The sequence below is a fragment of the Geospiza fortis genome, unplaced genomic scaffold (assembly GCF_000277835.1).
Source record: "Geospiza fortis unplaced genomic scaffold, GeoFor_1.0 scaffold157, whole genome shotgun sequence".
Classification (NCBI taxonomy): domain Eukaryota; kingdom Metazoa; phylum Chordata; class Aves; order Passeriformes; family Thraupidae; genus Geospiza; species Geospiza fortis.
Window position 1 is genome coordinate 2,110,344 of NW_005054314.1, and position 14,547 is coordinate 2,124,890.

The following is a 14,547-nucleotide window of genomic DNA, read 5'->3' on the forward strand; positions in this document are numbered from 1 at the left end:
AACCTTCCACAGATGTAACTATAACTCCTTGATCTCAGTGGAAGAGTTGAATCTTAAATTTCTTAAGACTATCCATGGATGTTTTGAAATTAAAAATTCTTGTATAATGTAAAATTAATTTGATAACTATAACATTCTGTTAACTATTCATCAAACTGGAATGTTGGTTTATAAAAGAATAAGTCTCTGATTTTATCTGAACACCTAAGTTCATTTCCTTCCTTCAACCTAACAAATGGTCAGAATTCTTGTAGAGAATGAGAGGCCTATTCAGGAACCTGCAAGCATTTAAAAAAAAATAACCCTAGTATTAAACTAAAACAGTGTTTGGAGCTGATTGTCTTAGCACTTTTCTCAAAAACTGATCTTGTAAAGTAGAACTTGATGGGTCTAATTCTTAAGGAAGGTTACTTAGGCATTTACCTCCAACTTCCTACCCTGCCAGAAGGTAGAAAATCTGGAGGATGTTACACAGATAATTCAAATAAAGTTTATCAGCATTTATACTTCAATGTGTGCTTATTTGAATATGCGGCATAAAGAAAGCACTGAAAATTTTAAGAGTCACTAAATATTGTACACCTACAGGTATTACACAGAACATCATGAACTTGACAAATTAGAAATAGGATGAAGTCTCTGATTTTCTTTTTTTTAAAATGTCCTTAGCTTTGGCATCTAGCAGAGTAGTACTGTTACTCACATGAACATAAAGATCTTCCAAGTCTATGAGATTATGTTGCAAAAGGACAGCAGCAACTCTGTATAAGGAGGAAGGGGTCTCACCACTTGGATCCTAAAATGGGCAACGTCAAAATTTAAGAAAAAAGTAATCAGACCACAGCAGAAGACTATAAAACAGAAACCACTCAATTTCTGTTCAGATGAAACATATTAACCCACAGTTCTCCTTGTTACCAAGTTACTTAACAGCTACCACTTCCAAGTCACTAGACTTTACAGTAATACACATTCAGTATTTTCAGAAACAAAACCTTTACCATCACACCCTATGGTTCTTGTATGCAATTCCTAGCTATGCATTTAAAAAAAAAAACCTGAGTATTTTATCAAATATTAACCATGACTCTCCTGCAAACATGCTCCTCACTCCTGGGGATAAGTCCTGTTTATAATGTACAATCCCTTTGTTCATGCCTGTCCTTACATAACTCTACAAGTTCAAGTGGAAGGTATCAAGATTGTTTTCAGCTCTTTTAAGAGAACATTAAGCATTCTCCTGTAAAATGTGGCAAGAGACTCCCACTCAAATAATGAAATGATTGCTTTTAATACCAGAATTTAACAACTTAAAAACTAATTCCTATGTGCAAAAAAAAAACCAACAACCACCCCCAAAAAAAAAAAAAAAAAAAAAAAAAAAAAAAACACCACAACTGCAGGAAATCTGTTATTACTGACTGCAGTTCAACCACCACCCACAAAACCCCAGAATTAATAGTGGAAATACATTACCTGATAAAATTTGAATTTGAACCCAAGGATATGGCATAGAGTTTGAGGTTCACACATGTACATGTAAGATTCTATCAGTGGTACAAAGAAATCATCATACTCAGGCCTGCACTCATAGACTTCTAGGATGATATCCAAAACTCTGTTAGGATCAAGATTGAAACATCCTAGTGGAGAAGAACAGAGCAGAAAAGCTTAATTTTCATGTTCACTGTGGTTCTATAACACAAATGTATTAACTTTCAAAATGAATTCTTTGCAGTTAAATTTGAACCTGATTTATCAGTAGAAAAATAATCTGGAGCATCTATAAATACAGCACAGATAATTTTGATTTGTCAAATACTGAACTACACAAAAATACTAAACAGGATTTCCAGATTACAGCAAAAGTAGAAATTAACAATTTAAAGGGAACATTTAGGAGTTAAAAACCGGACCTCACCAACACCACAGGGCCAGCAAAAGGCATGGGCTGCTGCTTCTTCTCTTGTGCTACCACACATTCATTTAGTCACACAAATCAGCCAGCTAGTAATTATTTTACAGCCCAAAAGCTGTTCTGGTCTGAGCTAGACCCTGAACCTCCTGGTGGTCCTGCCCTATCAATTCAGCATTATTGCCAGCAGAGAAGAGCTTATTTATCAAAAGGGGAGCAAGCATTTTTTTTATAAAATGGCAGCACAGCCTTTGCTCATTACTACACTGGCACCATACGAGACAGGCACTGGTACAAACATCAATGTATTGTAAAGAATTCTTTATTCAAAAGGAATCACTCATTCAATAGCAAAAAACATTACTTCGTTATGCTCCAATCTGCCTGACAAGCATATCTTCAAAAGATGTTAAAATCACAGCATGCACATCTAAGGCTACACCATAAATTCAGTATTTAAGTAAAGTATACCTACACAACATTCCCAAATGAATTTTTCCACAGAAACAGGAATTTCAAGATACCATAATTATGTCCAAGCTGATCTACTTTCTGTAGTCATAAGATCATATAGGAAAACCAATGCTCATATTCTTTCAATAAATTCCTTACCTATTAAAGATTTGATATTTTCAAGGATTAAATCACTAGTGATATTTCCAGATAAGTCTTGACCCAATTCTGCAATAAGCTTTGCATAACCTTCATTCTCTTCTCTTAGCAAATTAAACTTCTGTTGCTTATAACTGCAAATAAAGAAATTAAATACTGTTGTGTAACATGCATCCAGTGAAGCTTACTTATGCTCTTAGCAATTTGTTATACAAAATGCTAATTTTGAACACATTTTTAAGACTTGTTATTAACCTGAGCTGTTGCAAAAACTATTAAATGCAGTATATGAATACCTGTAAGGTAGCATGTATTCTTCAAACAAATTCAGCTCTTATTTCAAATGCAGACAATTAAAAAGATTAGACTTACACTTAACACACTTGTTCTACACACTACTCTGGAGAACTGCTCTGTGGCAGTCCATGCTTAAGAATCTAATCTTGTTTCATGTGATGCTCTTTGACACAAACATTGGTTGCAGAGACAGAAACCAAACATATACCAAAAAAACATAACCTGTGTTGCCAAAACTAAAGTAACTATGTTTGCCTAGTTATGAAAACAAAACCTATTCTTAACTGATGCAAGAGCAATAATTAATTCAGTTATACTTTGTAAATTCACATATCACAAATAAATATTAATCTGTGTATACGGAATCTCTGTAGCAAAAGCCATAAATAACATGAGAAAGATTTTGTACTTCTCAAGAGTTTGAAAACTAAGGGCAAACAAAGTTCTTTTGTCAATGGCAAGTTACAGTGCAACAAAACATATTCCCAAAGAAAACTGAGCACTTGGTGGAAAACATTGTTACCAGACTAATCATCATTGCCCCTCCCCACCCACTCCCCAGACAACCCTTGCCCCAAGACTTACAATAGTTTTGTCTTTATTTTAACAGATTTTTGATTGAACTGTTGAGACTGCTTGATGAGTCCCAATGACTCCAGTGTCTCTGGATCTAAACGCTCCTTTAGGACAGTGTCAGATACAAGATACTAAAAAACACCAAAAACACACACCAAATCTGTCAATTACAAAGACCTAGAAACCACACAATTATTACTTTATGCTACATGTGCTTTCTGACTACAACAGAAAAAAGCTTGCATTTTGCTTCAAACACAGAAGCAGACAAAGCTGACACACTATTAACTGAAACTGGAATTTTACAGTAGAAGATTTTATATACAAGAACACCCTGAAGTAACAAGCCATAGAGTCTAATTGCTGGTTACATTGCATAGCATCCAGGAACATTACTACCAAGAACTGCATATTTACAAAACATATTCTTTATTTTTTAAGAAGTCTTGTTTTCATATTCTGAACTTTCCTACAAACCAAGCTTATTCCATGCATTTAGGAACGCTACTTCTAAACACAAGAGGAGGTTACATAAAGAAGTGCAATTCAAGGCATACTTCAGAAGAAAAATTTCTAGTAAACTTGCAGGTAGAAAAATTTAAGTTCTCTCAAAACTCTTTAAAGAGCTCAAGAGGGAGCTGTACTATACTCTTCTATCCCAACACTTTGGAGAACAATTTTTAAATTATTTAGGCATTTGGAAAACACTCTTACAGTCTTTTCTGGAGAAAAATAAAATCAAGCTTCAACACTCTTATTTTACTTGTCAAATTTTCACATGCAATTTTTCCAGGTATAACTTACCAAACAGGCTAGTACCAGTTGTGTAAAATGATCCCTCTTATTTTTTTCTTCTAAACAACTTGTTTCAATATCTACAAAAGAAGATGGGGGGAGAAAAGCAATTTTTACTTGTGAAATTTTGAGAGTTTCTTCTTTTAGTAACTATTCTGATAAATACTAATGATAACACAAGGCAAAGGAACTTATTGATAGCACGGCAGTTCTTGCCACTTCCCACTCACTCATCCCCCATGGGATTCACATAATATTCTGATGACAATTCTCACACATCCACAAGTCTCATGAAAAGGTAAAATGGAAACCAGATGAATACTGCAGTAATTTCTCTTGTCATTCTCTTTGTTGCAATAATGCTTATGGCAAGCATTAAAGATCAATAGTAAGCACAAAATCAGAAATATGAACGAGTGAAGAGAGCTGCATGACCCTGGCCTTAAGGTAATGTTCTCATCTTTTTCCCTGTGGCTTCAGAGAACTACCATTTACTGTCTGTCTGCAGTCTCTTACCAGCTGTGGTTCTCTATTGCCATTAATGTCTTCTGTATTGTCAACTACTGAAAGCAATTCACTCCTGTGGGAGGACAGGCCACAGAACACTGGCCAGGGAAGCAAACCTTCTAAAGCAGTTTTAAAAAAGCACATCATTGCAGGAAGTAAGGAGATGCAAAAGGAGTAGAAAACTCCATAACAGAATGCAAGACAGGCCTTACAATAAACAAACCAACAAAAAACCCACCACACATAGCCACAGAGAAAACATCAGCAACATACGTCAGAAAGAAGGCCCTACAGAGACTGAAAACCAGTGACTGTAGCAGGGTAGAAGTGGAGGCAACAGACCAGCCAGATCAGCCTGGACCTCAGCAGCCAAGACTCTCAGCCAAAGAACAAGCTGCACTAAAAAATTTTTCCAGTGTATGTGGATGAGTGGACAAACCAAAATTCTCATATATTGAAACACATACAATTGGGGAAAAAATCCTGATAATAGCAAATACTGATTAGAGTAGAAATGGGGTTAGAAGCAAGCAAGAAATTGTCAAATGTCCTTTGTCCCAAAGTTTGAAAGCCAGCTCTTTAGCCACACTATTCTCTGCTGCTAGTGAAAGCATGGCATTTGGCTACACACTAATTTAAAGGAAAGAGGGAAAAGAAAAATAAATAGAAAAAGGCAGACAGATACACTACTTTCAGTTATTCAGGCAGTTCAAGAAGCAGCTAATTCTTCTAATGCAGATTAAAAAAGAAAAGGACATCAGTGTAATACTGCATTATGAAAACTAGTTATTACAAAATGATGATCCAAGAACACAGAATGAAACAGTATGACTAGAAGTCAAAATTTATCATTCGGATGTACAAAACCAAGGCTGCACACGCAAACTTAATGAGGCGCCTCTCTTCACAGGCAAGCACAGCACAGAAGATGCCTCACGCCTTCAACACACACAACACACAGGATCTGTGATGAGCAGACCAGCAAAAGAATTTTCTGAAATTTGTTGAAAAACACAGACATGGAGCAAGACAGAAACGGCAGGCAGTTAAAGCTGGAAGACTTGAGAGCAACGGCTTCGGATCAATACTACAACATAAAAATCCAGAAGTTATCACCAGAATAAGACATGCAACCTCTAAAGCCTGCTCAGCTGGCAGATAGTGACTCAATGCCATTCACCCTTGGATTTCTGGACAATTAGCTCCATTTCACTAACACTGACTGTACAGACAAAAATATTTACAGAACACATTCTGAGGAGAAAGATCTACCTACCAGCAAGTCAACTTCTATTAAAAATATTTAAGAATGATAACAACACTAAGTCACTGATGCCATTAGCTAACATCCAACATTCTTACAAGCTAGCTCCTTTAACTATTCTTGGCAGATCAACTTTCACTGCCTTTAACAGGCAAACTTCTGGAAACTATAACAGAACAAAGCAGAATGAAAAGACATTAACAAGTGAATACAGATACACTGAGGAAGAATCAACACATGCTTTGTAAGGAGAAATCATGCTTTACAGATTTAATGAAATTTCCTGAAAAAGTCAACAAGCAGATACAGAAAACATTAATTTCTCCAAATCTGTGCAATGCTGAAAGGAAGGGAACCCAACTTACCTAATATGCAGAATACATCAGCTAGGATAGAAGGCATGTCTTCTCGGAATTCCTAGGAAACAAGATCCCATTTAATGAACATAGAAATTCCAATATGCAAGCTTAGAAAATGTTTGCATTATATAAAATAATGTTTCATCATAAAGTTCAGATCAATTAGTAATGCATAGTATTTATATTATTAATAATTCGTATTAATAATTCAGATGTTTAATTACTGACTAATATCTAATGTAAGTGCTGTACTAATTATTGATATGTAGTGAAACCCTGTAACCTTGACATGTAATTTAAGTGTATTTTGTGACCAGGGACAAAACCTCCTCGTTAGTCCCTCCACCTCCTTGGCCCAAGGCTCTTTATTCCTGTGTGAGGAGCAGGAGCCCAGAAAGTGACCTGCAGTCTCTCAGGCACCAAACAAATTATGATTTCCTACAGCAACCAAAGATCCAACATTTCTTATGTCACCCCAACAGCAAGGTGCCCTGCAGCCTTGCCTTCCCTCAACACCAATGCTCAAGTTCAAAAAACCCAAAAAGGTTACACTAGATTATTGCAACACATTTTTCCTTAATGTTCCATACACATCAAAACAGCAACTTAGCAAAATTAAGAAACTATTTCTAAAATATTTTTAACGTATTTTTCCTAGTTGACTATCTTAAGAAACTGGTATTTGGTAAGCTTGGAAGTTTAGAGGAAATTACTCTCTTCCTTATTTTCTCCACTTGTTCAAAGCATTTTAAGAAAAATCTTTTTCAAACAAAAGTAAGTCTAATGCATTATTTCAAGGGCCATCACAGAACTTGGACATCCCAACAATAAAATGGAACATTGTCACAGTGTTATAAAAACCAGAAGGTGGCATCACAGATGTGCTGCATGAGCAAGTGATTTTTATTTCTAGCATTTATTAACAACTTATTCATTAACAACTTCAGTCCTCATGTGCCCTTTAAGTGACTTAACTTTTAATTTATGCTGAAACATCTATTCCTCACCATGAAATTAGAGGTAAAAAATGAAACCCTGCCAGTCTACATATATATCAAGTGTACACAAATGAAGAATTTGGTAAGAATGACTTTTAGACATGTCAAAGAAAAATCTCTTTAACATTTTCCTGCTTGGATGTCACCCGGGCTTTTATAAGAAAGATTTTAGTAAATATGCAATTGTTACAAATATATACTTACTATGACATCACCAAGAACATTAGAAGCTTGATCATGCTTTAAGTTTCCTCTGACAACGTGGTAAGCAAGCTCATACAAAGCCTGCTGAATATCTGTTGAAAGACAAGAGATGACGAAGGAACATATTAGCTAATCCTTTGTCTGTTAAAGCAATGTTTACAGTAATGCTGCAGACATCAGACAACAGACAAGTAAAGGAGATAGGCTTCCCTTACCAATAAAGGGGATTACTTTATTATTGCTAATAGATTAAAATTGATCATCAAAATCTAAGTTTTCACACAAGCATAAAGTGAGTGATGATCCACTTTGCCTGGAGAGTCCATGGAATAACAGTAAAATGCAAAGAAAAATTACCATCCTGCACAGAGTAACCTGAGTCTTGATAAGTGACTTTAACAAAGACAACTTTACCTTCTAATTCACATCAATATCATATTATACACATATATTATAATATTATCATATTATACACACATAGAAAACATTACAGTACTTTCCTAGTCATGTCTCATCACAGATACGCTCTCAAAAACCATTTCTCTAGGAGAAAGTAAAATTTAATTGGAGGAAAAATGCTTGATAAGGATTATTTCTTCATTTGTCTAAGGAAAGTCTCAAGAATGTAACCCTAAAAATGCTTGCAATAAGCTGAAGCCCTAAACAGAGGTATTCCAGTTGAGAAAACCTTGCACTGTAAACATGGTGGTTGCAAAATCAGCTGTGAGAAACCTGTAAGGTTACCTTAAATAATACACAAAAATGTTGTGGTTTTACTATATGAATAAAAACAAATCCCATGTTTTCACCTTGTACTTTCACCACGTACTTTCACCACATGGTTTGCTCAGTAAACTATATTCAATAACAAGTTACACAGACCTTAATGCCTTAAATCATGCAGTCAGTAATGTGGTGACTACAGACCACTGTGGGTGAATTAAAACAATTTATTTTTAACACAGATAGGATAATTTCACACTTGCACACTTAGGGTTCATATATTTAACTTTTAAAATAAAATCTAGTTTTATGTTGAGCTTGCAAAATGGAATTCCATTTTCCACAGCACAGAGCAAACACTGGGCAATGCTGCCATGACCCACTACAAAAAAAACCCCTGGATGTCTGAAAGCAGTCCTGGTAGTGGATGTTTGTATTTGTAGCATTCACCTTCAACACCCACTCATGGTCACCCTACATGAACATTACAAGCACATACATGCAAAAGTACCATAATCAATTGTTTCCAGGCTTGTTTTCTATTTAACTAAAACAAACAAATAAACCACACAACTTACCTCTGAAACCCACATCATGATTTTTGTTTTCACTGAGAGCACGACACAGCTGCACACTAAAATAAAACAAATTTTTTAAGAACAATCATTAGACATTAGGATACAAATGTTTTAGGGTTCTTTTTTCGCTGATGCTCTGGCAAAAACAGCTTTAGATTTGGGCAGTTTAAATGGATGATGACATTAGAATTTCTTCACAGTAAACCCTAATTCAGAGAACTTACAGCAAAGAAACACAAGATTCCCAACAGATCTCATACACATATAAAAATTCTTCCTAACATTATACCTCATTGAGAAAAGTAAGAACATGAGGCAATGTGCAAGCATGGAAGTCCTAGCAATAACCTTCTGTCATTACCCAATGAGGAAATCCTTCTCACAGAATTACTATAACTATGGTAGTTTTCAAACTCCTGCCTGTAAAAAACTTTTAACATTAAAATATGTGCATGATTTCCTCATGCACTGTTTCACCAAGAATAAGACATAATTCTTCTTTATGCTAGTCCCTAAAAAACCCACTCTAGGAAGCAGAAACCTGTCATGTTGCATTGTGACTGGCTGCTGCCAGGGCTCCCCCAACCAAACAGCCATATGCACAAAGCACTCCAAGTACTGTGCAGACTGTGCCATGAGAGAAATTAATAGTTCTCTGTGTTAGAAAAGAAATGCTTCAAGAGCAAGCTTCCTCACTACACTGACAGCTTGGAAATGGATGTGTTTCCAAGATACAAGGATCTTCCCTCTTCTCTACCACTACTGTCACCCCAGCAAGAGGTTTCAAAAGGGGTTTCCTATTTAAAAGTGACAGTATTTAATATAGGTAGTTATTTATCTTTATCATAACAGACACCAGGGAATATTTCAAGAATTTTTGTCACATTTGCACATTTTCAACCAAAAGTTCACATATTTTTCAAAGTATCTTTCATGTGCAGAAACTGAGGAGGGTATCAGAGCTATGTCTCAGTCCTACATAAGATGGCAAGACTACAGTTTGCTGTGGGAGCCATTTTAAGCTGTCTCAAATAAGGCAGTTATGTGCAATTGTTACAGAGGCTCATCATGAAAAATAACAGTAAAAAATAGTTCTGTAGCAATCCATTACTCATTCTATTTGCATCCTATATAGATTACCACTTCACTAGCAAGACTAAACAGCTGTTCCAGCAATCAAAGGATTATAATTAGCAAATAGAAGGTATACACACCCTTCAGACAACTGGAAACTAGGGAGTTTCACACGTAAAAATCAGCAGAAACATAGAACCTCAGCAAAAAGCAAAGGTATGGCTAAAACGTCCTAAACACTATTGGAGAGAATGCAATATATTTGAAAATAAACAGAATAGAGACAGCAAAACAGGGGAATACGTACTTTACTTTTCATTAATGGTAAGTAAACAATTTTTTTAAAGAATAGATTTTTTCCCCTAGCTGTCCCCAAAGAGTGTATCAACTCAATAAAAACCAATTTTCTTAAATGTTAATTACTTCTTCATAAAGAAGGTACCCTATAAGCATTCATTTCTAAATTCTCTATACAAATAACAGTAAATTGAAATCAGATGCCAAAAAAAAATTTCTGAGATAGACACTTTGGCCCCTATGTCCTAAGATGGTATCCTTAACCAGGTTACAAGAGCAACAACCCTGTCTGCTTGGACTGATGAGTTCTTTTAACTACATCTTAATACAAAAATCAGAGTTTCAAGCGCTTCCCATTCCCTTTCCAGCAGTATTAAAATAGTATTAACAACACCACATTAAAGACACAAATCTGTTTGATCAATACAGTAAAAAAGTCTAAGATGATCTGCAAAACAACATGCTTAATATCTGCAATTAGAACCCCCTGAATTATTGAACTGGAGGAAAAAAAAAAAAAAGAAAGGCAGAAGTATCTGTTTTTATGATTCTATTCTTTTCTAGAGGCATTCTCTCAAAGCAAGACCACCTTTCCTGTAGGTGCTGCCAGGCAGTACAGCTGCACTGATTTAATGGCTTGTTACTGCAGAAATGGGACACATTCACGAACACTTCCTCCCTTGTCAGCAGCAGTTTTAGCCCTCCCATCCGTTACATCAGTGCAACTGACAAACCTGGCAGAAAACTGGTCAAAGCCCAAGTCTTCAGCCACTTCTGCAAGTTGAAGCACTTACCAGGAGGCCACAGAGGCTCTCTGGTGACTGAAGACAAGGCAGAAACCCCCCTTTCCAGTAACAACAAACTGAGAGATTAGTTCATCTAGTCTCAGCTGAGTGCATGAAATTAAAATCAAAACAGCTGCACCTTCACCAGACACAATCTGGTAAGTTTTCATTTGACTTATTACTCTAACCTGGTAGCTCACTGCTGCAAGCTTAGGATGGAAACCTTCTCTGCTCTACTAAAACCTACATCTCTTCATCTGAAAGTAAAACTGTCAAAAATATTTTTAAAATAACACACAATCACTTTTGAAAACCACAGTTTCAAAATTAAATTTATTTTGGACTATGATGGGATAGATTTGCTGAGAACACACATTCTGAAGCAGTGTGAACAAGTCTGCATGGCAGAGACAGCAGCAGAACTGAGACCTCCCAACTCATACACCATGTCCTATAACCTCCATTCCACTCCCACACAGGGATTAAAGCAGTAATTATCACAAAGTGCATGTGCCTGCCAGCATTTAAGTATATGCATAACTTAACTGATGCAGGTAGTTCTTTAGTTGAGATAAAGTACAAACAATTGCACTTTGCAGTCAGGATGGCACAACTACACCAAACTCCCTTGATGATTCTCATCCCCTCACCTGCATGAGCAATGTTACAGAGCTGGGTTAAAGTAACAAACAAACTGGAAGTGCCTGAAAAATCCATGATTCTCATCCCCTCACTTGCATGAGCAATGTTACAGTCTTGGGTTAAAGTAACAAACAAGCTGGAAGTGCCTGAAAGATCGAGTCTCAACATTTCACATTCACAGAATGTTAAATTCTTCAGTTTATCTTGAGGCTTATATTGCATGAATTGCCAGGCAGGTACTTTATTAAAGCCCTCCATCCACACTAAAGGCTCCTTGATGTGCTGAATCTCTCACAGAACAAGGTAAGGTACCAGTTACTATTTGTGTTCTAAGTGTCCATGTGGGCTGCAGTCAGAGCAGCACCTTGTTGTGGAAAACACAACAATTTTCCTACAAAGACAGCACACACAAGGAGGTCTGCAAGAAGTCCAGACTGAGCAGCATAAATGGTCACCCTCAGACTCCAACTTCATCTGCACACCAGTATCTGCCAGTAGCAAACAAATGAACATAATTTAGTCAAGTGTACTTAGATAGAGAAGCATCTGAACAAAAAAGTGACACGTAAGATGACCACATCCTGACCAATGTAGTTTTGGCAGATACATACACTTGAAACTACCACATTTATGTATTTTTATTAGATACTATTACAAATTAGTAGCTTGATTAATTAAATTCCAATCTTGAACACTTTTGAACAATGTCTTAGAAGCAAATGGTCACCACTGCATTACTAATTATGACATTCTTATGAAATACAAAATCCTTACCTTCTGATTTCTAGATAGTACTGTTAAATCATGACAAGTCGATCACACAATCAAAAATATCACACCACTCAAAAAAAAAACACCCCAAAACCAACAACAACAAAACAACAAAAACTCAAGAACAATTATCTTAAGCATCCATTATTAATCCCAGTAGAAACTGAAATGCCAAATTAAAACAAATCATTTTCTTCTCTCAATTTTATTTTCTTCTCTCTTCCCCCAAAACACAGAAATGTGTTTTCATTTAGGTAACCACTACTGCCAAAATACTATCTCAACTGATCTAGCCAGATCATGTAAGCCATTTCATGCTCCAGCAAGTAAATATTTTTTCCATAAGAACTAATCTTCTCTAGTAACTATGAAGGGGTTTTATCTCCTTAAAACACCTACCAAAAACCTTCTAAATTTTTGTAATTCTTCTATTTATTTGCTAGTAATGTCAGTTTTGCCATTCTGCAGCATCCTTCCCCTCCCCACTTTTCTAACATCATTACAATGAGTTGTCCTCACTTTGAACCACAAAGACCAAGAGTGAACTTGGGCCTAGACCTAATTTTTATTCTTGGGCATACTAGTATTAGACAAATAATTCAATAAAAATAAGTAGTGTTATTGCATTTACTCCCTTTTTACTTTAATGTTTAAAAATATTTTATATGTTTCACTCTGAAATTCTGAAATTATAGTATCCTAGCTCTGTTTTCCTCTAACTAGTCAGGGGATAGGAAGTTTTGGAAAAAGAAACAAGAAGTTAGGCACTGAAGACTCTCCCAATAAAACTGGCTTCCTAATAAGTTCTCTAAATATTGCCTACAGGTATACACCCTAGATTCTAGAAAATAAGTTCATGCATATTCCTCAAATTTATAAAGCTACCACTGCAAAACCTGACAACTGCTATCCAGCACAATTGCATTTCTTTTAAAGCATATGGCCTCATCTGCAAACTGCTCTGTAAGTCATGCCTGGAACATCATTTAAGCAGTCTTGCCAATGATGTGCAAGTACCACAAATACAGGAATCCAGCTAATCATTTTGTTTTATTGGTCCCACGGCAGATGAACACTCTCTTCCCATCCTGTTTAAGAAGTACTGCTCCAAGGGGAGCAAAGAATCCTAGAAGGTTTTATCATGGTCCAAAGCCATGTAAGCTGCCTCCTACAAAGCTCAGAGTGCTGAGAACTCAACGAACACAGTGCAGTTGCCATTCTGTGATCAGCCAGGAAATGTCTGTTCTCTTGCAAACTCCACACAGCCTCTCAACGTGTTCAGCGTGTGTATTAACACAATAATGGTTCCAGCATAGCTCAAACCAAAAATTACATGGCTATAAAGGGGGGCCCCTTCACTACAAAATGGCTCTGGAAATAACAGTGTTTTGTGCAGGACTCTCTACATTCTCTAATCTCCAACCCACTGCCATTTCCCTCATGCACAAGGAAGATTCATTGCCAAATCCACGCAACCATTCAGAAAACACGAACAAAAGAAAATAATGAGGGACTATCAAGAAGTGTTTCTCTAAGTGATCCCTGCAACATCCATATTTAAAACTGCAAAATTTAGAATTGTGTTGTTACTTACAACAAAAAACAAAAGCACATGGAAGAATTAAAATGAGAGCACGTAAAAACATATACTTAGTGCAGAGAACACCCCTGTTTAAACTAACAGAGAAACATGAAATTACCAAACTGGTGAAACATCCCTCGAAGAGCTGTACTCCTGAAACACAACGTTTAGTGAACCTGCCACATTAAAATGGCTTAAGACAGACACAGGCCCAAAATGGAAAGGTCCTGGTACACCCGGATTAATTTGAGAGGTTGCAACTGGACCCCTCCGTTCACAAAGGGTACTTTGTGGCACAGAACACGCGTGAGTACCTGATCGCATTTTGCCTGGGTCAAAGAATTCGGGGCCAGTCCTATCAGAATCGGTAAAAAAAATGGGAACGGGGGCTGGGGCCTCTGCCAGAAAGGTCAGTACTGTAGAGCCAGCGACACAGGAGCGCTTCAGGGTCCGTATTACCACGGGGGGCGGGTGAAGATGAGCCCGACCCCCGACAAATCTGGCCCCAAGGCTGGAAGGGGGCGCTCGGGGCGCCGGGAAAGCCGGGCCCAGCTGCGGCGGCCGAGCG

General features: G+C 36.8%; 1 protein-coding gene across 2 annotated transcripts in view; it reads right to left on the reverse strand.

Moving 5' to 3' along the window:
* THOC2 (THO complex 2) overlaps nt 1-8,882 on the reverse strand; it is a 43,667-nt gene extending 34,785 nt beyond the window's left edge. For both annotated transcript variants that reach the window (XM_014306568.1, XM_031056129.1), the window contains exons 1-8: nt 8,829-8,882; nt 7,528-7,619; nt 6,332-6,383; nt 4,205-4,275; nt 3,410-3,531; nt 2,528-2,661; nt 1,477-1,643; nt 704-796 (exon numbers count right to left, since the gene is read on the reverse strand). In XM_014306568.1, coding sequence (XP_014162043.1) covers nt 704-796; nt 1,477-1,643; nt 2,528-2,661; nt 3,410-3,531; nt 4,205-4,275; nt 6,332-6,368 — 624 coding nt within the window. In that variant the 5' untranslated portion in view covers nt 6,369-6,383; nt 7,528-7,619; nt 8,829-8,882. The remainder of the gene's footprint in view (nt 1-703; nt 797-1,476; nt 1,644-2,527; nt 2,662-3,409; nt 3,532-4,204; nt 4,276-6,331; nt 6,384-7,527; nt 7,620-8,828) is intronic.
* Between the last annotated feature and the right edge of the window lie 5,665 nt (nt 8,883-14,547).